Source organism: Stegostoma tigrinum, chromosome 14 (genome assembly GCF_030684315.1).
Source record: "Stegostoma tigrinum isolate sSteTig4 chromosome 14, sSteTig4.hap1, whole genome shotgun sequence".
NCBI classification, from domain to species: Eukaryota; Metazoa; Chordata; class Chondrichthyes; order Orectolobiformes; family Stegostomatidae; genus Stegostoma; species Stegostoma tigrinum.
Genome location: NC_081367.1, coordinates 53006544 through 53029846, shown reverse-complemented (window position 1 = coordinate 53029846; position 23303 = coordinate 53006544). Strand labels below are relative to the sequence as shown.

General features: G+C 43.0%; 1 protein-coding gene across 3 annotated transcripts in view; it reads right to left on the bottom strand.

Moving 5' to 3' along the window:
• Positions 1–16827, bottom strand: part of LOC125457540 (very long-chain specific acyl-CoA dehydrogenase, mitochondrial-like) — a 69175-nt gene extending 52348 nt beyond the window's left edge. For 2 of the 3 annotated variants that reach the window (XM_059651167.1, XM_059651168.1), the window contains exon 1: positions 16282–16827. In XM_059651167.1, coding sequence (XP_059507150.1) covers positions 16282–16510 — 229 coding nt within the window. In that variant the 5' untranslated portion in view covers positions 16511–16827. Of the gene's footprint in view, positions 1–13104; positions 13178–14788; positions 14859–16281 lie in introns of all 3 variants that reach the window. The other variant, XM_059651166.1, reaches the window with a different exon arrangement.
• Between the last annotated feature and the right edge of the window lie 6476 nt (positions 16828–23303).

Here is a 23303-nt window from a genome sequence, read left to right as displayed (position 1 = left end):
ACAATCCTGCCTGCCCTGGTCGACGCATTGTCTCAGCCTGTTCCTGCCCCACCGAACTCATCTCCACGCATCTGGACTCCATTTTCGTCCCTTTGGTCCAGGAACTCCCCACCTACGTCCGTGACACCACCCACACCCTCCACCTTCTCCAGGACTTCCAATTCCCTGGCCCCCAGCATCTCATTTTCACCATGGACATCCAATCCCTATACACCTGTATTCCTCATGCAGATGGCCTCAAGGCCCTCCGCTTCCTCCTGTCCCGCAGTCCCGACCAATCCCCCTCGCCGAACTCATCCTCACCCTCAACTTCTCTTTCGATTCCTCCCACTTCCTACAGACAAAGGGGGTGGCCATGGGTACCCACATGGGTCCAAGCTATGCCTGCCTCTTTGTAGGTTACGTGGAACAGTCCCTCTTCCGCACCTACACAGGCCCCAAACCCCACCTCTTCCTCCGTTACATTGATGACTGTATCAGCGCCGCCTCTTGCTCCCCAGAGGAGCTCGAACAGTTCATCCACTTTACCAACACCTTCCACCCCAATCTCAAGTTCACCTGGGCCATCTCCAACACATCCCTCACCTTCCTGCACCTCTCAGTCTCCATCTCAGATAACCAGATAGAAACTGGTCCATTTCAAGCCCACTGACTCCCACAGCTACCTAGAATACACCTCCTCCCACCCACCCTCCTGCAAAAATTCCATCACCTATTCCCAATTCCTCCGCCTCCGGCGCATCTGCTCCCAGGATGAGGCATTCCACTGCCGCACATCCCAGATGTCCAAGTTCTTCAAGGACCGCAACTTTCCCCCACAGTGGTGGAGAACGCCCTTGACCGCGTCTCCCGCATTTCCCGCAACACATCCCTCACACCCCACCCCCACCACAACTGCCCCCAGAGGATCCTCCTCGTTCTCACATACCACTCCACCAACCTCCGGATACAACGTATCATCCTCTGACACTTCCACCATCTACAATCCGACCCCACCACCCAAGCTATTTTTCCATCCCCACCCTTGTCTGCCTTATGGAGAGACCACTCTCTCTGCAACTTCCTTGTCCACTCCACACTCCCCTCCAACCCCACCACACCGGGCACCTTCCCCTGCAACCGCAGGAAGTGCTACACTTGCCCCCACACCTCCTCCCTCACCCCTATCCCAGGCCCCAAGATGACCTTCCATATCAAGCAGATGTTCACCTGCACATCTGCCAATATTGTATCCATTGCACCCGGTGTGGCTTCCTCTACACTGGGGAAACCTAGCGGAGGCTTGGGGACCGCTTTGCAGAACACCTCCGCTCAGTTCGCAACAAACAACTGCACCTCCCAGTCGTGAACCATTTCAACTCCCCCTCCCATTCCTCAGATGACATGTCCATCATGGGCCTCCTGCAGTGCCACAATGATGCCACCCGAAGGTTGCAGGAACAGCAACTCATATTCCGCTTGGGAACCCTGCAGCCCAATGGTATCAATGTGGACTTCACAAGCTTCAAAATCCCCCCTACCCCCACTGCATCCCAATACGAGCCCAGTTCTTCCCCTCCCCCCACTGCATCACAAAACCAGCCCAGCTCGTCCCCTCCCCCCACTGCATCCCAAAACCAGCCCAGCCTGTCTCTGCTTCCCTAACCTGTTCTTCCTCTCACCCATCCCTTCCTCCCACCTCAGCCGCACCTCCATTTCCTACCTACCACCTCATCCCGCCTCCTTGACCTGTCCACCTTCCCTGGACTGACCTATCCCCTTCCTACCTCCTCACCTATACTCTCCTCTCTACCTATCTTGTTTTCTCTCCACCTTCGGTCCGCCTCCCCCTCTCTCCCTATTTATTCCAGTTCCCTCTCCCCATCCCCCTCTCTGAAGAAGGGTCTAGGCCCGAAACGTCAGCTTTTGTGCTCCTGGGATGCTGCTTGGCCTACTGTGTTCATCCAGCTCCACACTTTTGTTATCTTTGTCTATCACTTGCTGCTTATGCTGTATGCGATGTGAGTTGTCCTGTTTCTGGATTATTAGTCTAGCGACAATACCATGAGAACCTTGCCTCCCCCTGTTGTTACTTACAGCACCCGCACATTAACCTTCTGTGTTTCATGATCGCTTTGCAACTCAGAGCTCTGCAATATTTCACTATTTGTTCTTCCTGCCGAAATGAACAATTTCATATTTTCTCACACTGTGTTCCATTTGCTATATCTTTGTCGACGTATATTTTTTGCGGTCTCCTCTGTCCTCTCCACAGCTTATTTTCATATCTATCATTGTGTCAGCAACTAATTTAACTACACCTTCCATCCCTTCATATGAGGCATTTCAGTAAGTTAGAAACAGCTGACATTACAGCATCAACCCCTGCAACATACGGCACAATACTTCTTGCCAACCTGAAAATGACCCAATAATGCCTACTCTCTGCTTCTTGTTTGCCAGCCAATCTTATATCCAGGCCATACCCTTTCCCTACACCATGAGCTTTTATTTTCTGCAATAATCCATGAAATGGCATCTTATCAGATGCCTTCACCAATTCCCCTTTATCCATACCACACGTCACCTCCTCAAAGAACTCCAACCGCACACAGTTCCAACAATTTGGTCAGGGCCATTTTCCTTGTGATTGTGATTTTCAGGGCTCCTCACTCCCTACTGTTTCTTGATTTATTGCTGAATCTGGGATGTTCCTTGTATCCTCTAGAGTGGAGACTGATGCAAAATACCTTTTTAATTATTATGCCTTCTTATTTTCCATATTATTAACTCTCCACTTTCACTTCCTGCAGCACCAGCATGCACTTTGTTAACTCCTGGGATTTAGGAAGACTCCACAACCCTTGGTTCCATTCTGCACATGATCTCTGACACCTCTGCCTGATATTCCCCTGCTTGTCTGTACATCTCTGTCAGTTCCTTAATGGCCAATCCAGAGTCTCACTACTTGCACTGAAGTCAGCAGGGGCCTAGTCTACCTGATCCTCTGAGTTTCAGAGATCTCAGCCATTTCCACTTCCTTGAATTATTCTCCTGCATTGAAGACTTTTGCATAGGTTCATACAAATGAAAGAATACATTAAATAGGACCAGATACAAGTCAATTGACTCCTGGACCATGTTCCACCATTCAATAAGATCATGGCTGAACGGTTGTTTCTCAAATTCCACCTTCTCATCTGTACCCATTAAATTTGATTCCATTTTTTCTGCCTTATAATAATCTATCAACATTTGCCTTAAAAAGATTCAGTGATCTCACTTCCACTGCATTCTGAGGCAGGAGGTTCCAAAGCCACACAACTGTTTGGAATTGGTGGAGGATGGCATAATTACAATGCTTGAAAGGCATCTGGATGGGTACATGAAAAGAAAGGTTTAGAGGGATATTGACCAAATGCTGGCAAATGGGAATAGATTAATTTAGGATAGCTGGTCGATGTGAACAATTTGGACCAGAAGGGTCGGTTTCCATACTGTATAACTCTATGGCTCTACGACTCTCACAGGAGATAATTATCTCCATTACTGTCCTAACAGGGCCACCACCAATTTTAAAACAATGCCCCTTGGTTTTGGACTAAGAAACAAGAGGAAGCATCCTTTCCACATCCACCTTTTCAAGGCTATTCAGGATCTCTTGTATTTCAACCTAGTCACCATACACTCTTTTGCACTCAAGTGGAAACAAGTGCAGCATGTCCACCTATCCTCATAAGACAACAGCACATCAGCTATCAATCTGATGAACCTCTTCTGAACTGCTTCCAAAACATTTAGATCCTTCCTTAAATAGGGAGACCAAAACTGCATAAAGTATTCCAAATGTGGCCTTGCCGTGGCCTTGCCATGCCCTTCATAACTGAAGCACGACATCTTTAATTTTATATTAATTTCCTCTCATTTCAAAAGATAGCATTACATTAATCTTCTTGATTATATGCTGTGTCTGCATTCTAACGTTATGTGATGATCTGCATTTGTTGCTAGGAAGAAAAATGTGGTATGTGGAAAGTTAGCAGCTAAGGGGTTTTGATTGAAAGGGGGCTCAGTGTCATCAAAGAACTATGGTTACTACAAATCGATGAAGCAGTTCTGTGATGTGCGTGCTCAAGACTACCATGAGATATTCATGCTGAACCCAAGTTTTGTGGTGGTCATGCCGTTGTACAATGCAAACCTTTGGTGGAACGTTATTAGATATACATAGAACAGAACAGAAATTTATTGTAACATGTATTTTTACAGTGGAAGGTTTTATAAGTTGCCCCACAATAGCACCTACATCAATGACAGAAGTCATACATTATAATTTTTAAGAAGTAAAATTACTAAAACTAGTAAAAGTACAAAAGTAAAAAGTAAGACAAGGTTCATCTCTGTTGCGTCAACAGCTCCTAGGCTCGGGGAAAGCTGGTTAAGGAGTGATGGAATAGCCTGAAGACATAGGCAGCACAAGATCACCATTCTAGGACAACACCGCCAGGTCACTGGAATACCGACCGGAAGCCTCTGCTGAAGGAGACCTCTATGCTAGGCCAAGACTGCCACACCTGGACGGAACCGTCTGCCAGGCCGCTGGAATACCTAGAAGCCAAAGATGAGGTAGACCTACTCACAGCAACGAGATCTCTCTGCCAGGCCAAGACCTCCTCGCTGAGACAAGACTTCCACACTGGGAGACTGTCACACTGTGCTGACACTGCCACTTCTCCTCCTTTAGGCACCTGGGCCGAGCTGCAGACTTGGAGCCTCGGTCTAGCCTGCATGTCCAGGCTGGAGGAGTCAACCCAGGACATGCTCCTTGATTGACAGGAGATCCTGGGTTGGGTGGGACCCATGTCCAGCTTGTCTTGGTGTTGCTACAGCTGCCACTGCCGCCGGAGGCCTTTTCCTTCACCCACCACTCTCCAGACTCATAAGAAAAGGAAACAAAGAGAAACAAAACATTAAAAAGGAAAGTAAAAAAGCTAGAGCAGAAGAAGAGAAAAAGCAAATAGGAGAGGACAAGCCCCAGGGCCAGCTCATATATTCTGCTGCCATCTTGAATAGAAAATGATTCTGTTAGTTATAATGAAGTCAGTAAGCTGGTAATGTATGGGCTTTGAAGTGTTGGAGCCCCTTTTGCATCTGAATGTGTACCCAGACAGATGTGTGGGAGGTAGTATCACTGCAGTTTATGCTGTGCTACATTGGTGGCTGCAATGAAAGGACAGATATAGACTGCACATGAGGCATCTGATGGAAATGACTGGCACAGAATCTGTGACAATCCTGTGCAGTGACAAGCTTACAATGCCATCTCATGCCCATAGAGGTATGAGGCATTGAGGAGAGAGTTGCACTTACCCTGCTGGTGGACAGCAGGTGACTTAACCTCTTCCAACACTGGAGTCGGGCTTTCTCGAGCCACCTACAAGCACTTAGCTCTGGACCCACCTCTACCCGGGTTACATTTCGTCAGTCATTATGGCCTCCTGTTGCTATCCCTTCTCTCCTGGGCAGTCTTCAGGAAAACCTCTAGGGATGCATGGTTTTCCTTTGCCTAGCTTCTGGCATCTCCAGGGATGCACTGAGATGATGAAAAAAGGTTGAATGACTCTCCTAAGTTGCTTTTTAAATATGGTGCCTGGAAGTTGAAGCCCAAAAATTCCTGGAGGCTGTGGTAGGAGTGGAGAAGCCAGAACTTCCTGCTTATAAAATTTGGTGTTTGACCAGACCACTAAGATGCAGTACACTGAGAAGAACATAACGATGCAAGTAAACCTCCCTCCCCTGAGGGGAAGTATCTCCAACTTTACTGCCTCCACACTAGTCCAGAAAAAAAAAATACCACCCATCTTTCCCAAATCCAACATGTTGAGTCCTTTAAGAATTTGTCTGTTTTAAGGGGAACACCTCCCATTCTTCTGAAGGCTGGATAATACAATATAAGCCCACAGTCCTCAATCTTGCCTCATACGGTTGTTTTGCCATCCTAGGGCTCAGTCTGGTGAACCTTCATTACACTCCCTCTATGGCAAGCATATCCCTCCTCAGGAATGATCTCATCTTTGAATGTAAATGCAAAATGCAGACTGCAGTAGATCTTTAACATCTATTCTGCTAATTAAGGTCACCTGCATTCAGCAATTATTAACAGTAAGTAACAGTATGCTGAAATAATCATAATTGTGAATCCTTTTTCTATGCTATGTAGAATCATAGAATCCCTACAGTGTGCAAGCTGGCCATTTGGCCCATCAAATGCACATCAACTCACTGAAAAGCATCCGATCCAGACACACCTCCCCATGTTCTATCCCTGTAACCCTACATTTCTCATGGCCAATCCACCTAACCTACACATCTTTGGACTATGGGAGGAAACTGGAGCACTTGGAGAAAACCCATGCAGACAAGGGCTGAATGTGAAAACCCCAAACAGTCACCCGAGGGTGGAACAAAGCCAGGTTGCTGGTGCTGTGAGGCAGCACTGATAACCACTGAGCCACCTTGCCACTTTTTTCAAATTGAGAATACATACAATATGTTATTCTTCATTTTGATTTGGTAATGGTCAGTAACTAAGTCATAAACTACAATTAGTTTATATCATCATCATTGCTGTGATGTCATTTCAATTGGTTAATTATCTATGTGAATCAGTGAAATGGGGTTGATAGCAGAATTCCGTGAGAGATATGATTTGAGTAGTTGTGATTTGGATGAGTTTGGGTTGAAGCAGAGTGGAGGATGGCAGGCCGATAAGGAGTGTGTTGGAGAATTTCAGGCAGAAATTTGTTTGTGTCGCACAATTTCAGGGTTTAGGCAAGCACTCCACAGGCTGTGATTGCTGGTCCATGGCAGTCTTCAAATGATTCCAATGAAGAATGCCACAACGGCCAAGCAGATAGCAGCTCATGGCATTACTTGTAACATAAGTCTGGCTGTTCTATGTGAATGGATTTCATTGAATCGACAAGTGGATCGATGTGTCAGAAACGTAAAGGCAGATGCTGCAAACAACATGGCATATCATAGTCAAAGGTGTTTCATGAAGCATGGGAATTGATATTTCAGATATGGACGCAGTCGACAGTAGTATCTTTAAAAATGACAATTTCACACTAACCTTTTTTCCTAAAGACAGATGGTGCAGTTACAAAATAGGAGCAAAAAAATCAAACCTCTTTGCTCGTGTTTACTGATGGAATTCCTCCTCCTTCCTCTGTACATATCCAGCCAGTTCATTTAAAAACATTTTTCCAGATTTAATTATTAAAAGTTAAAAATAAGGCACTGAATGTCAAGCAGTGGAAACACAATTGTTATTATTCTGTACAATGCATGCAAGGTCAGTTAATCATCTTATCACCAAATGGAACATTTCAGACGGGCGTAATTAGAAATTTGGCTGTTTGAATCATTCAGATACAAACTAGTTGCATTTGGCAGCTATGCTGGAGAGAAAGACAGAGTTATCAAGTCACTATATCTCCTCTTAATTTAGAACTGAAGGAGGGTGGTTTCTCCCTCTACAGATGATGCCGGATATGCCGAGTTTCACCAGAATTTTCTGTGTTTGTTTCAAATCTCCAGCAGCTGCAGTAATAGCTTTCATTTCAGTTGCTGTTGACTCACCTTGCATTGAGTCAGTTGTGTAAATCTTCAACAGCTCATAAAATATGACCTTGCTGTGTTGAAACTCTTGGACCTCAAGAATATGCACCATTGATCAAAGTTCATCAAAAACCAAGTTTAAAACAAGTAGAATAAACTGTGGCCCAGAGATCAATGCCCCTGTGTTTATCAGTAGGATGCAAACTCTGAATCATTTAGAGTCGTAATTTGAGGAAGGGGATAAACGTACCTGATCTAACTTCTAAAATACAAATAAAATTTGATGTGTCAACAAAGTTCACTACCCAGCACAAATTCTTGAAACACTCATGTGATATGAAATGAGTCATAGCAGACTCAAAACTTTAATTCTGTTCCTCTCTCCACAGTTACTGCCAGACCCGTTGGTTTTCCCAGCACTTTCTGGTTGTATTTTACATTTAACAACACGGATGTTTATTCCAAAGTAACCTGAGTGAAACATCAGAATGTTATGACTGTCAGGCTCAACCACAAATTACAGTGGAATACAATAAACAGTCAAATTCAAATCTGTTCAACAATCATCCATTTTAGGAACCCCTTGAAATTGAAGACATCTGCAGTAAGTCTCAGAATGCAGCACATCCAGTGGGTTATTGTCAAACTATATTTTAATTTGACAAACTGAAATGCCAGTCTGACCACATCTGTGGAGTGAGAAACTAAATTGAGGTTTTGAGTCTTCTTCAGTGCAGACCTGCCAGATCTTCTGCACAAGGTGCTAGTGAGGCCACACCTGGAGTACTGTGTGCAGTTTTAGGCTCCTTACTTGAGGAAGGATGTACTGGCACTGGAGAAAGTGCAAAGGAGGTTCACTCAGTTGATTCCAGAGTTGAAGGGGTTGGCTTATGAGGAGAGGCTGAGTAGATTGGGATTATATTCATTGGAATTTAGAAGATTGAGGGGAGATCTTATAGAAACATATAAAATTATGAAGGGAATAGATTAGAAGTAGAGAGGATGTTCCCACTGGCAGGTGAAGCTAGGACAAGAGGGCATAGCCTCAAGATTAGAGGGAGCAGATTTAGGACTGGACTGAGAAGGAACTTCTTCACTCAGAGAGTTGTTAATCTATGGAATTCCTTGTCCAGTGAAGTAGTTGATGCTACTTCAGTAAGTGTTTTAAAGCTAAGGTAGATTTTTTTTTGAACAATAAAGTATTTAAGGGATACTGTGAGAATGCGTGTAAGTGGATCTGAGTCCACGAATAGATCAGCCATGATCTTATTAAATGGCAGAGCGGGCTCAAAGGGCCAAACGGCCTACTCCTGCTCCTAGTTCTTATGTTCTTATGTAATATTGCTTATTATGAGAGGGTTTGACAATGCACAGGCATAAGAAAATAATACCATAAGAAATCGGAACAGGAGTACGCTATTCAGTCATTCAAACCTGCTCAGCTAATCAAAAAATCATGGCTGATTCAACATTCCTCACGTCAACTTTCCTGCCGTTTCCCCATGACCCTTGATTCCCTTGTATCTATTTATTCATGTAGATAGTCCTCAACTTTATACATATTGTAACAAACTTCTTTTCGATGCAATTGTAAAATTTCTACAATACACACAGTAAATAACTCTTTTTTCAAAGCATGAAATTTTAAAACAAACAAAGAAGAATGATGTTTGCAGGAGAACGCCAAATTATTTGTGCCATGCAAGACATGAGGGTATTGCCCTTTTACGATAAGGGTATATCAGAACAACCATTGCACATAAAATGCCTATTGTGCAATTTGATACTGCTTGTGAAATCTGCAGCCATCAAGCTTTTCTTCGCACGGCAGCTTATGCAGAGACGTGGTTTGTTTCTGTCTCACTGACCACCATTGACAGCTATAGAAAGCTTGCAGCACTCCACAGAAATCACACAGCCATGTCTCCTGTCACCCTCTTACACACCTTGGGTTCACATTTATGATTCCTATGGTGTCAGTTCACAACCTCCACCAAACTGGTGTTATTGAGCAAACAGCTGTAAAAGCGAGTGAGAGTTAAAAAAATCAAAAAAACAGGCGACAGGTTATTGCAGACTGCTGACATAGAGAAGCATGATTTTGTGACATAGTGGCTAGCATCTCTGCCTCAGAGTTTAAGGCCCTCTCCAGGATAAGATGGACAAATAAAATGCGTCCGTAATGCAGCCAAACCAGTTAATTTTCACCTTGCCAATGCTATCAGCATATTGAAAAATTACATTCCTGGAAGATCAACAAGGTTTCAGTCAAAATAAACAGCATCTTTCACCAAGTGACGAACCACCAGCAGTTATTAATGTTTGCCTTTTAATATCTCCCTGTAAAACACAACATCTCGAACACACAGTTATACATCAAGATGCTGCTGAAGTGAACAACAAGCACTAAGAGAAGGAGAGATTCCTCATCAGGCCTGTAATGGAAAGACATATTGAGCCTCCACTATCATCGCTATCTAAAGCTCCCAGTCTAAAAAATGCATGCAAAAACCCTAGACACTATGGGCAATTTAGCATGGCCATTCGAGCTCGTTGAGGTTCTTACCTTTTAGATGTTTATAAAATCATGAGCGGCATGGTTAGGGTGAATAGCCAAGGGTTCTTCCTCAGGGTAGGGGAGTCCAAAACCAGATGGCATAGGTATAAGGTGAGACGGGAAGTATTTAAAAGTGACTTGAAGCGCAATGGTTTCACACAGATGTTGGTGTGTGTATGGAATAAGCTGCCAGAGGTGGAGGAAGTTGGTACAATTACAATTTTTAAAAGGTATTTGGATGGTACATGAATAGGAAGGGTTTAGAGGGATAATGGCCAACAGCTGATAAATGGGAGGAGATTAATTCAGAATATCTCATCCGCATGGTTGAGTTGAACCAAAGAATCTGGTTCTGTGCAGTATGACTACATGACATTAAGTGCACGTTACCACAATGACTTGGGACCCTGAGTACTCATACATGCATGTCCAAATTTAGGCTGACGTCAGAAGAGATCTGCCCTTGAGGTGTCTGTAGTGGTGAAGAGACAGTGACCTACCTCTTTCTGGGAAATAGTGCAGAGTCTTTTGTTGACGTTCACCCTAGGCAGCATCGTGACACATGACTGTGTGTTCTAGACGCTGTGTTATACAAGTTGTTCTCAGGGAGACATTCAAAAACAAACATTAACCATTGCTGGAGGATCATCTACTTGGCAAAACATGCTGTTTGGTCTTTTTTTATGATTGAAGTATATTCTTGGGGGGGGAAAAAGGATTGGAAGAGCTTTGACTGCCAGTTTTATCTACTCTTATCAATTAGGATATGATAGGGCTGTTTACAAGCAGAAGGAACAAAAGAACACTAAAGAAATGAAAAGGAGTAGGTTATTTGGTCTTCCTGACTAGTCATTAAGATTGTAGCTGATCTGATATGGCCTTAATGTCATTTCCCAGCCTGACTTCCATAACGCCCTTCTTGATCAAAAATCGAATTCAGCTTAATTGAAGCAACCTGCAAATTGCAAATCCTAAATTTCCAAATGCTAGTGACATTCTGAGAAGATGAAATTTCTCCTTATCTCTGGCTTTAATGAGATCGTTTACTTGCAAACTGCACCTCCTAGTTCTAGATTATAGTTATGACAGGAAACAACATGGATTATCTTAGCTTCCACCTTGTCAAGCCCCTCAGGAACATATATGTTTCAATAAAGTCACCTCTCATTCTTCTAAACTCCAATGCTCAGCCTGTCCAACCTTTCCTCACAAGAAAAAGCTCCCATCACAGGTATGCATCGTATGAATCTTCTCTAAACTGCTTCAAATGCACCTAAATCCTTTACTAACCAAAGCTATGTACAATGCTCCATTCATGGTGTCACCAAAATCTGATAGTACTACAGCAAAACATTCCTACTTTTATATTCCATCCACTTTGCAATAATAACATTTCATTTCCCTTGATAATTAATTGCTGACCGGCATGCTGACTTTTTGTGATGCATGTACAAGATCACCCAGGTCCTTACGTCCAACATCATTTTGAAGGTTATCTCAACTAATAGTCTGCCTGCTGTTTTTCCTGCCACAGTTGACTGCCTCACAAAACAAGTGGAAAGTTTTTAAACTAATATTTTAAAACAACAAAGCTAAGTCAAAAGAAAGAATCAAACAAAAGTAGTGGATCATCCTTAGTGTGGAAGCAGGCTATTGGTCCATCAAGTATACATCAACCCATTGAAGGGGATCCACTCCATCACCCTTACTATCCCATGGCCCTTACTATCCACCTAGCCTGCACATCCCTGGACACTATGGGCAATTTAGCATCATGGCATGGCAGCTCAGTGGTTAGCACTGCTGCCTCACAGTACTAGGGACCTGGGTTCAATTCCAGCCTTGAGTGGCTATCTGTGTGGAGTTTGCATATTCCCCCCCGTGTCTGAGATAACGCGGTGTGAAGCTGGATGAACACAGCAGGCCAAGGAGCACAAGGTTGATGTTTCGGGAAGAAGGGTCTCAACCGGAAATGTCAAACTTTGCTGCTTGGCCTGCTGTGTTCATCCAGCTTCACACCGTGTTATCTCAGATTCTCCAGCATCGGCAGTACCTATCTCTGTAACAATTTTTGCCCCCGTGTCTGCGTAGCTTTCCTCTGGGTGCTCCGGTTTCCACCCACGGTCCAAAGATGTGCAGGCGAGGTGGATAAGCCATGCTAAATTGCCCATGGATGTTTAGATTAGGTTGGGTTAGACATGGAAAAATCAAGGGCAGGGGAATGGTTCTTGGCGAGATGCTCTTCATAGGGGGAGTGTAGACTTCTTAGGCCAAATGGCCTGTTTCCACATTGTCGGGATTCCAGGATATCTATGAATCCACCTAACCTGCACATCTTTAGACTGTGGAGGAAACCAGAGCACCCAGAGGAGACCCACACAGACCCAGTGAGAGCATATAAACTCCACACAGATAGTTGCCCAAGGCTGGAATTGAATTTAGGTCCTTGGCATTATGAAGCAGCAGTGCTACCCAATGAGCCACTGTGCCACCAGCAATCCCAAAACATTCAGAACTCCTTGGCTATTGTTCTCGCCTCACCCATAGTGATACTCTCAGTGCCATTTGCTGTCACTCTTTCCCATAAGCAAAACTGGCACACCTTACCTCATTGTGAAGGTTTGCAAGATTGCCAACTCTCTTCATCAAGTTTCACCCCTCACCATATTTTTGCAATGTCTACTGACATCCTCCTCTCTGACTCTGAAAACTCTGTCCTTAGAAAAGGCCTTCGCTTCATCTCCTTATATTCCACTTTAATGAATTTCAAACTTGGAGTATTGCTACACTTAGCACTTCTGCCATTACCTCTGCTTCCATGCATCTTAAAATAGTAGAAGTGGCAATTTTCAGAGTATATGCATGAGCCAGGGTTTCTTATATTTTATAATTATAAAAAAGAATTCATTAGCACACTCTCTTTCCCATTACACTAAACTGCTCACCTGATGGATAAGGAAAAATTTGTTCAGTACTGATTCTACCCTGAAATATGTTCACACCAAAGGAAACTGATTCCTGCAAAAGGGAAAAAAAATCAAAGTATTTAATTGAAATTCCCAGAGCTCACACAGCACTTCACAAAAACATCAGTGCAGTATAGAGAAAATTAAATATAGAACTGCATTACTTTTCACACCTAGAATCATTTCAATGGAATTCCTAGGATTTCATTTGCACTACCATTTGTGAATTATCATTAGGCATGCTATTTCATACTTTGCAATTCTAAGGGCAAACTTAAGTATGTTAAACATTTTCACCTTTAGAAACAGGGCTCCACTTTAAACTTTGCTGATAGGATGAAGGTTTCCTTTGTTTATGGTCTGCAAGGGTCACATAAAATGTGATCAGATAGTCTCAACCCAGTTCTTTATATCAAACACACACCAGAATTGCTCCAAATTTGGCTTCAGTTGGCACCAAATTGCAGTTCTCACCCAAAGCACCTAGAGCGATGCTTCCCAAACATTTTCTCAATGTGACCATATTTTGAGGTTTGCAAATCATACTTGTGACAGTAGTGATATAGAAACAATTCGAAATCTCTCTCAAATGCCATTACCAAAGCTGGTGTCAGAAATGAAAACATTCAGAGTGACACAGTTGTGGATTAGCTGCAACATATTGTTCAATATAGCTTCATACTGTGACCAACAAGTGCTGACACCCTTTGCAAAAACTAGGAACATTCTGCAGTCTTCAACATTGCCATTAAAATGAGGGGACTGTGCTGAATTTGAAATACAACTTGCAAAAGCTTGTAGCAATTTAAAAAATACACACCATCTTGTACAGAAGACTATTTCTAATATCATACAAGAGTTGCACACAAGTAATGATGAATACATTTTCACAGGAATTATATAAACCATTTGAATTCCTGCATTATTATTGGCACTCAACAACTTACATTTGGGTAGTTCATTTAACATTGTAAATGAAAAATGCACAGTGCAGTTGACTGAAAATTTGGATGACCAAATGCATGGTTTTGAGAAAACTTTTAAAACAAGGTGGGAAATCACAATGTAGCTGAGTGTGAGCCACTGCTGCCTCACAATGCCAGGGGTGCAGGTTTGATTCCACCCTTGGGTCACTACTTGTATGGAATTTACACATTCTCCCTATGTCCACATGAGTTTCCTACAGGTGGTCCAGTTTCCCTCCATAGTCTAACGTTGTAGTTTGACCATGCTAATTTTCCCATAGTGTCCACGGATATGTAGGTTAGGTGGATAGCTGTGGGAAATACAGGGATAGGGGAGAGGGTGGGTCTGGATTGGAGCATTGGTATGGACTTAATGGACCAAATGGCCTGCTTTCACATTGTAGCAATTCCCTGTTTCTAAATTAGATAAGGCAGGAAAACCCTTCACTCAAAGGTTTTGAATATTTGGAATTCTCTGTACCCAGAGTATCCAGAATGCTCAGTCATTGAGCAAATCCAACTCAGAGGTGGATAGAATTTAGAACACAAAGAGAACTAAAGGGTATGTGATTGTGCCGGAAGATGGAGAAGGCTTGCAGGTTCAAAAGGTCAAAAATCACACTTCAGCTAATACTTCAGTTCTTACTTTACAAATAAAAATGAGCAATTATAAAAAGCAGTTCAACAGATTGGCTCACCTTTTTTCCTCTACTTGCAAAGTGAGCATTAAATTGCAAAGTGGGAATAAACACTCCTTGTAAAATTCTACTGGAAATAGGAATGTGACATATACAGAATATTAGAAAACTATTGGTAATATTTAAATGGTACCAGACACAACTCAGAAAATAATATGCTCTGTGTTTTACAGGCAGATCTTAACATTTATTACCAAATATGAACTGGCTTTAAAGCACCCTGTGAAAATAACATCCCAAGAATTGGGGTTATAAACTTGTTTAGATGAATCCATCTTGGATTGAAGCTTGTGAAATTGAGACAAGTTTTTTGATCTGTTACGGAAGTTGACTGAGCAACAAGAGACGAACAGTACAATAGTGGATACTTCAATTAGCAGAATTGAATTAATAGTGTCTTACATCAATCTATGTTGAATCCTCAACTCCACACAGTGCATGTTAATGATATGGATGATGAGGCGGAACCAGAGAGACAAGTTTGTTGATGACAGAAAGATTTATAATCATATTAAGCAAGGTTGATGGAAATTTGCACAACAAGGTCAGGGGTTCTCATGTTCTCCCACCATAAAGGATCACCGCAGTTTTTACTCATCAGAGATCCATCGTCTCTTCCCTTAGGTAGTTTCACTGGTTAATATGATCTATCATTTGAAAAGTGATGCAAATTTGCTTATAATTAACAGCACAGAAATGAGGCTATCAAGTCCAACTGATCTAGTTCGCCAGCAACCCGATGCTAATTTGTCTCATGCTATCAATATAATTGTCTATTCTTTTCTCCCTCATATTTACTCTGGCTTGCTCTTAAATGCATCTATACTATTTGATAGGATATGTCGGTTCTCCTTTCCCTCCGATAAAAACAGTAATTTGCCTTCACCTGGAGCAGTGTCAAGTTCTGAGCATTATGTTGGCAGGAATGTGAAGACATTAGACAGAGTGAAAAAAGGTTCACTAATGTGGTGATTCATACATTTGATGAGAAACTGCAATTAGGTGCATAGATTTGGACAAGTTTGGAATGTTCCCCCTAAAGAAGGGTCAGACGACCGGCAGAGAAGCTGCTCCCACTGTTGCAAGGATTGAGGAGCAGAGGGCACATATTTGGAGCAATTGGGAAAATAAGCAATTGTGACATGAGGATGAAGAAACTTCTTTCACACATGGTGAGTTAGGATCTGCAATGCACTGTCCCAGATAGTAGTGGAAGCAGGATCAATTGAAATTTTCAGAAGGGAGTTAAATCATTGACTGGAAGGTATAAAAATCGCACCCCGGTAACTAGATGTTATGCTTTAGGAGCGCCTGAACAGAAATAATCCGAATGGCCTCTTTCTGTGCTATGACAAATTTATGATCTACCACTTGATTAATCAGGAAATGACTGGTGACATCGGTTCCCTGTGAACAATTTGAAGCTTCTGAATGAGTCCCCGTGATACCAATGGATGGGAGACCTAGGTATATTCGGTTTGAGCAGTGCTCACCTCTTGGCAACGGGATTAGCAGGGCGCCAGTGAATGATGTTTGTTCGATGAGCACAGCTCTGCAGCACCAGGCGACGGAGCATCGTGTGGTCTGCTCTCTGAAACTACCCCGGAAGGAGGCAACGCTTTCAGCCCTCAGTGCCCAACACCGCCATCCGCGGCACGGCGCCGCTGTAATGTAGCCTCCCTGCTCCCAGTTAGCGGTGCAGACCGCTACTGTTCTCCACATCCTCTTTGAAATAGCGACGGATCCCCATCTCCAGGGCAACTGGTCTGTGACGCCAGCAGTGACAATTTTTGAGTGAAAAGTGATTCAACTTTGCGAGTGGAACATTTGAGGATTTGCAGCCCTCTTTGATTCCCGACGTGCTGGTGTTAAAAATGCTTCCAGATACTCAACCCTCTGAGGACTGGCCCACCGTCCGATTTGCTCTCACATTGCCCTCGAGTGCCACGAAGTCTCCTACAGAAACTCGGTTAAATCACAGAAATGTGGCAAATAGGACTAAGAATTGCTTCGTGACTAAATATGCTCGTGACTGATCATCAGGCTCAGTACCCTACTCGCCTTTCTTCCCATACTCCTTGATCCCTTTAGCCCGAAGAACTATGTCTAACTCCTTGAAACCATTCAACTTTTAGCTTCAAACACTTTCTGTGGCAGAGAATTCCACAGGCTCACCATTCCCTACTTGAAAAAAAATTCTTATTTCAAAAAATGTTTACAAGACTTCAATTTTAAATATTATTTAATTGTCATACATTTAATATAACTATAGTTCTTTATTACCTATCCTCTGTTTTCAGAATTGAAATTTTATATCATTGACTTGCATGATATTATTGTCTGTCAGTGTCCATTTTATATGTAGTCCATTTTCCCATTGAAATACAAGATTAATAATAATGATCAGGAAAGCCTTTCATGGCTTATCCAACAGGAATAATTTAGCCCAACCTATCCCAATATCACAGTCCATTTAGTCCTTTAAACCTTCACCGATTTCCGTCTTATCACACCCTCATATGAAGCCTAATCAACATTTTATGGCAATAGGAAAATCTGAAATAGGGGCAGCACAGTGGCCCAGTGGTTAGCCCTGCCATCTCACAGCACCAGGGTTTGATTCCAGCCTCAGAATTTGTACATGCTCCCTGTGTCTGCGTGGCTTTCCTCTGGGTGCTCCAGTTTCCTCCCACAGTCCAAAGATGTGCAGGTTAGGTGGATTGACCATGCTAAATTGCCCATAGTTTCCAGAGATGTGTAGGTAAGGTGCATTAGCCACAGGAAACACAGGGTTACAAGGATAGGGTAGGGGGGTGATTCTGGCTGGGATGCTCTTTGGAGGGTCAGTGTGCATTTTTTGGGCTGAATGGCCTGTTTCCTTACGATGAAAAAGAACAAAACTCTACCATTCAATAAGATCATGATTAGTCCGTTTGTGTTTTGAATTTCACTTTCTCATCTATTCCAATAGCCTTTGATCTTTCTGTATAATATGAATCTATCCACGTTTGTCTTAAAAATATTCAATGATTCAAGTTTGACCTCCCATTGAGGCAGAGAGTTCCAAAGTTGCACAAATTTCTGACAGGAAACTTTTCTCCATGTCTCTGTCCCAATAGGGTCATTCTGAATTTTAATAAAGAAAGTTGGGGTGGCACGGTGACTCAGTGGTTAGCACTGGAGACTCACAGCACCAGGGACCCAGGTTCAATTCCCACCACGGGCAACTGTCTGTGTGGAGTTTGCACATTCTCCCTGTGTCTGCGTGGGTTTCCTCCGGTCACACCGATTTCCTCCCACAGTCCAAAGATGTGTAGGTTAGGTGGATCGGCCATGCTAAATTGCCAATGGTGTTCAGGGGTGTGTGGGTTATAGGGGGATGGATCTGAGTGGGATGCTTCAAAGGGCGGTGTGAACTTGTTGGGCCGAAGGGCCTGTTTCCACACTGTCGGGAATCTAATCTAATCAAAAAAAGTCCCCTCACAAGAGGAAATTCTTTCCACAATCACCTTGTGAAGGTCATTCATGATTTCATACAGTTCAAAGTCACTCATCACTTTTCTAAACTCCCATGGAAACAAGACCAGCCTGTTCCATCCATCCTCATAAGGCATCAATCCAGCTTCCATTCTAGTAAACTTCCTTTGAACCATTCCCAATGCACTTACCTTCTTCGTTATATAAGATCAAATTCATGCATTCCAATTAAATTGGAAATTTAATCTCACCAATGAACTGTATAACTGGAGCTTAACCCTTTTACTTCTTTGTTGGAGTTGTGTTATAATAAAGCTTGGAATCCTATTAACATTCCTAATGGGAATGTAGGAAGTGCCGATGCTGGAGAATCTGAGATAACACGGTGTGAAGCTGGATGAACACAGCAGGCCAAGCAGCATCAGAGGAGCAGAAAAGTTTGACATTTCTGGTCTTTCTGAAGAAGGGTCTCGACCCGAAACGTCAGCTTTCCTGCTCCTCTGATGCTGCTTGGCCTGCTGTGTTCATCCAGCTTCACACCATGTTATCTCAAACTTCTTAATGATGTGGTGTAACTGTATTTTGACTTTTTATGCAGCAAAATCTCTTTAATAGATCGATTGTAATGTCTTCCCCATGGCAACTATTAATTTTGATAGTTTTCTTTTTTCTACTCAGTCAGTTTGTGTTATCTACCTAGACTTCCAAAAGGTGCATCACGGGATGCTGCTGAATAAGGTGAGGGCCCATGGTGTTTGAGGTGAGCTACGGGCATGGTTTGAGGATTAGCTGTCTGACAGAAGGCAGAGAGTTGGGATAAAAGGCTGTTTTCGGAATGGCAACCAGTGACAAGTGGTGTCCTGCAGGGTTTAGTGTCGGGGTCACTGCTGTTCACTCTATATATTAATGATCTGGATGAAGGGACTGGGGGCATTCTGGCGAAGCTTGCCGATGATACGAAGATAGGTGGACAGGCAGGTAGTACTGAGGAGGTGGGGAGGCTGCAGAAAGATTGAGACAGTTTAGGAGAGTGGTCCAGGAAATAGCTGATGAAATTCAACATGAGCAAACGTGAGGTTTTGCAGTTTGGAAAAAAGAATACAGGCACGGACTATTTTCTAAATGGTGAGAAAATTTGTAAAGCAGAAGTACAAAGGGATCTGGGAGTGTTGGTCCAGGATTCTCTAAAGATTAACATGCATGTAGAGTCCGTGATTAAGAAAGTGAATGTAATGTTGTCGTTTATCTCTAGAGGATATAAAAGCAGTGATGTGCTTCTGAGACTTCATAAAGCTCTAGCTAGGTCCCATTTAGAATACTGTGTCCAATTTTGGACCTCAGACCTCAGGAAGGACATACTAGCCCTGGAGCGTGTCCAGTGGAAATTCACACAGATGATCTCTGGAATGGTAGGTTTAACCTACGATGAACGGCTAAGGATCCTGGGATTGTATTCATTTGAGTTTAGAAGGTTGAGGGGAGATCTAATAGAAACTTACAAGATAATGTATAGCTTAGAAAGGGTGGACGCTGGGAAGTTGTTTCCGTTAGCCGGGGAGACTAGGACCTGTGGGCACAGCCTTAGAATTAGAGGGGGTAAATTTAAAATGGAAATGAGGAGACATTTCTTCGGCCAGAGAGTGGTGGGCCTGTGGAATTCATTGCCACAGAGTCCAGTGGAGGCGGGGACGTTAAATGTCTTCAAGGCAGAGATCGATAAATTCTTGATCTCACAAGGAATCAAGGGCTACAGGGAGAGAGCAGGGAAGTGGAGTTGAAATGCCCATCAGCCATGATTAAATGGCTGAGTGGACTCGATGGGCCAAATGGCCTTACTTCCACTCCTATGTCTTATGGTCTTATAGTTCTTGTGAAAAGAGTATTTTTTTTAAAGTTTCCATTCAGCAGGACCCTTTCCTGAATCTAGGGTATTTTTTAACACTAATACATTCACTAATTTACCATCCACATCTTTTAAAGTCCTAAGATAAAGTTAATCTGCAATAATATTGCTTTAGAAAGGGATTTTCTATCAAAAACACTAAATCTGTGTATCTCACCTTTGAACTAATGCTAATATTCTGGAGTTGTTTTGTTTCTGTGCATGCTGTAATGTCCTTCCTATAAGATGTAGAAGGGCACGAGATAGAGAGTTAATTCATATCCATTGACAGATTTTGTTGTGAAAGTAGGTTCAGTAAAGAGACACCCTTCATTTCTTCCCTCAAAATGGGTTTAGCTACTTTCCATCAATTGTGCTGGTGTTTTGGTGGCACGACATAAACTTGTACAATGAAATATATGTGATTGGTATATATGTGGCCTTTTAAGAGATTGGATTTTAAACTAGTGGCATATAGTCTTTTTCTTCTGAAAGGGTTTGCTAAACTAACTACGTTGATCTTTCTAGAAGCACTGCCTATAAATCAGTATGTGTCAGACAGCAGATGATTGCAACACCCCCTGGAGTGTTAATGGATTTTTGTTTATATTGTGGGTACTTAAATAGGAGAGATAAAAAATTGAAAGACATTAGCCTGCTTTTGGTTTAGAAAAATCAGAGATTTACTTTAGCTTAGAAAAACCCAGACAATGGAAAGCTCAAATAATAACAAAAATGCTGGTGAAACACCCGCAGGTCTGGAAGTATCCACGGAGACAGAAATGGAGTCAATTTTTGCGCTGATTAAATGATTAAACTTTGACCTACAGGTGGGATGCTTCCTAAACTAAGATAGGAGCCAAAGCATGTGTCAAATCATCATACTGTACAGTTGCTTATTTCATACCTTGGCTGAAACAATATAGAACATAGAACATAGAACAGTACAGCACAGAACAGGCCCTTCAGCCCACAATGTTGTGCCGACCATTGATCCTCATGTATGCACCCTCAAATTTCTGTGACCATATACATGTCCAGCAGTCTCTTAAATGACCCCAATGACCTTGCTTCCACAACTGCTGCTGGCAACGCATTCCATGCTCTCACAACTCTCTGCGTAAAGAACCTGCCTCTGACATCCCCTCTATACTTTCCACCAACCAGCTTAAAACTATGACCCCTCGTGCTAGCCATTTCTGCCCTGGAAAATAGTCTCTGGCTATCAACTCTATCTATGCCTCTCATTATCTTGTATACCTCAATTAGGTCCCCTCTCCTCCTCCTTTTCTCCAATGAAAAGAGACCGAGCTCAGTCAACCTCTCTTCATAAGATAAGCCCTCCAGTCCAGGCAGCATCCTGGTAAACCTCCTCTGAACCCTCTCCAAAGCATCCACATCTTTCCTATAATAGGGCGCCCAGAACTGGATGCAGTATTCCAAGTGCGGTCTAACCAAAGTTTTATAGAGCTGCAACAAGATCTCACGACTCTTAAACTCAATCCCCCTGTTAATGAAAGCCAAAACACCATATGCTTTCTTAACAACCCTGTCCACTTGGGTGGCCATTTTAAGGGATCTATGTATCTGCACACCAAGATCCCTCTGTTCCTCCACGCTGCCAAGAATCCTATCCTTAATCCTGTACTCAGCTTTCAAATTCGACCTTCCAAAATGCATCACCTCGCATTTATCCAGGTTGAACTCCATCTGCCACCTCTCAGCCCATCTCTGCATCCTGTCAATGTCCCGCTGCAGCCTACAACAGCCCTCTACACTGTCAACGACACCTCCGACCTTTGTGTCATCTGCAAACTTGCTGACCCATCCTTCAATTCCCTCGTCCAAGTCATTAATAAAAATTACAAACAGTAGAGGCCCAAGGACAGAGCCCTGTGGAACTCCACTCACCACTGACTTCCAGGCAGAATATTTTCCTTCTACTACCACTCGCTGTCTTCTGTTGGCCAGCCAATTCTGTATCCAAGCAGCTAAGTTCCCCTGTATCCCATTCCTCCTGACCTTCTGAATAAGCCTACCATGGGGAACCTTATCAAATGCCTTACTGAAGTCCATATACACCACATCCACAGCTCGACCCTCATCAACCTTTCTAGTCACATCCTCAAAAAACTCGATAAGGTTTGTAAGGCATGACCTACCCCTCACAAAGCCGTGTTGACTGTATTTGATCAAGCCATGCTCTTCCAGATGGTCATAAATCTTATCCCTCAGAATCCTTTCTAACACCTTGCAGACGACAGACGTGAGACTTACCGGTCTATATGATATCTGTTAAACTGTCAGCAGCAGTTCATTAAATACACAGTAAAGTCAGGGGCCTGTACGCAGAGAGAGTGGTAAATGCAAGGTCTTATCCATGATCATTTATCTTTGCAATGGTAATCAAAACTCCCTTTCGCATTTCTGACCTTTTTTCTGTGTTGCACAAATTTCCTTTCTTGAAAAGACTTCCAATCTGCAGTAACTTAATTTACACTGTGACCAACAGATTTTTTTGCAGCATACCACATTACCCACAGTGGCATACTCACATTTCATCAGCATTGTTCAGGCTTCCTTTCTTTGCAATCCACTTTCTGGGAGGACCTTGAATTTCTTTAACCACAGCAGTTCACTTCCACTGGGATCACTCTTCAAGTGTTCAAGCAGCTGGACTGGCTTCAGCTTTCACCATTGGCACTGTAGTGTCACCCGGTCTCACTCCAGACACTCCTTGCTGCTTGCCTCTGGTTCTATGATCTCATCATCTTTTCCACCACAATGTAGGGTCAGTTCTACTCGCAGATAAGTAAATACTTTCAGGCTTTATTGAATATGACTATACAGAAGGCATGTTGAAACAAGACCTCTCTGGAACCCTAAGATTCAAGTTCCAATTCAATGTGACCTGGTATCGCTACGTCATAGGTCCTTTTACACATGCTCTGTAACTATTCTTAGAGTAAAGACATCAGCTAACTCTTTACCCCACATCCATGTTGATGGAGGTTGATCATTTAGGTCTTAACACATTATGTCTCCAAACCTAGAAGGATAAGGGCAACAGTTACACAGGAACATCACCCTCTGTTGTTCCCCCCCCCAAACTTCACACCATCCTGACTTGGAATTCTACTATTGTTTAACTGTCAG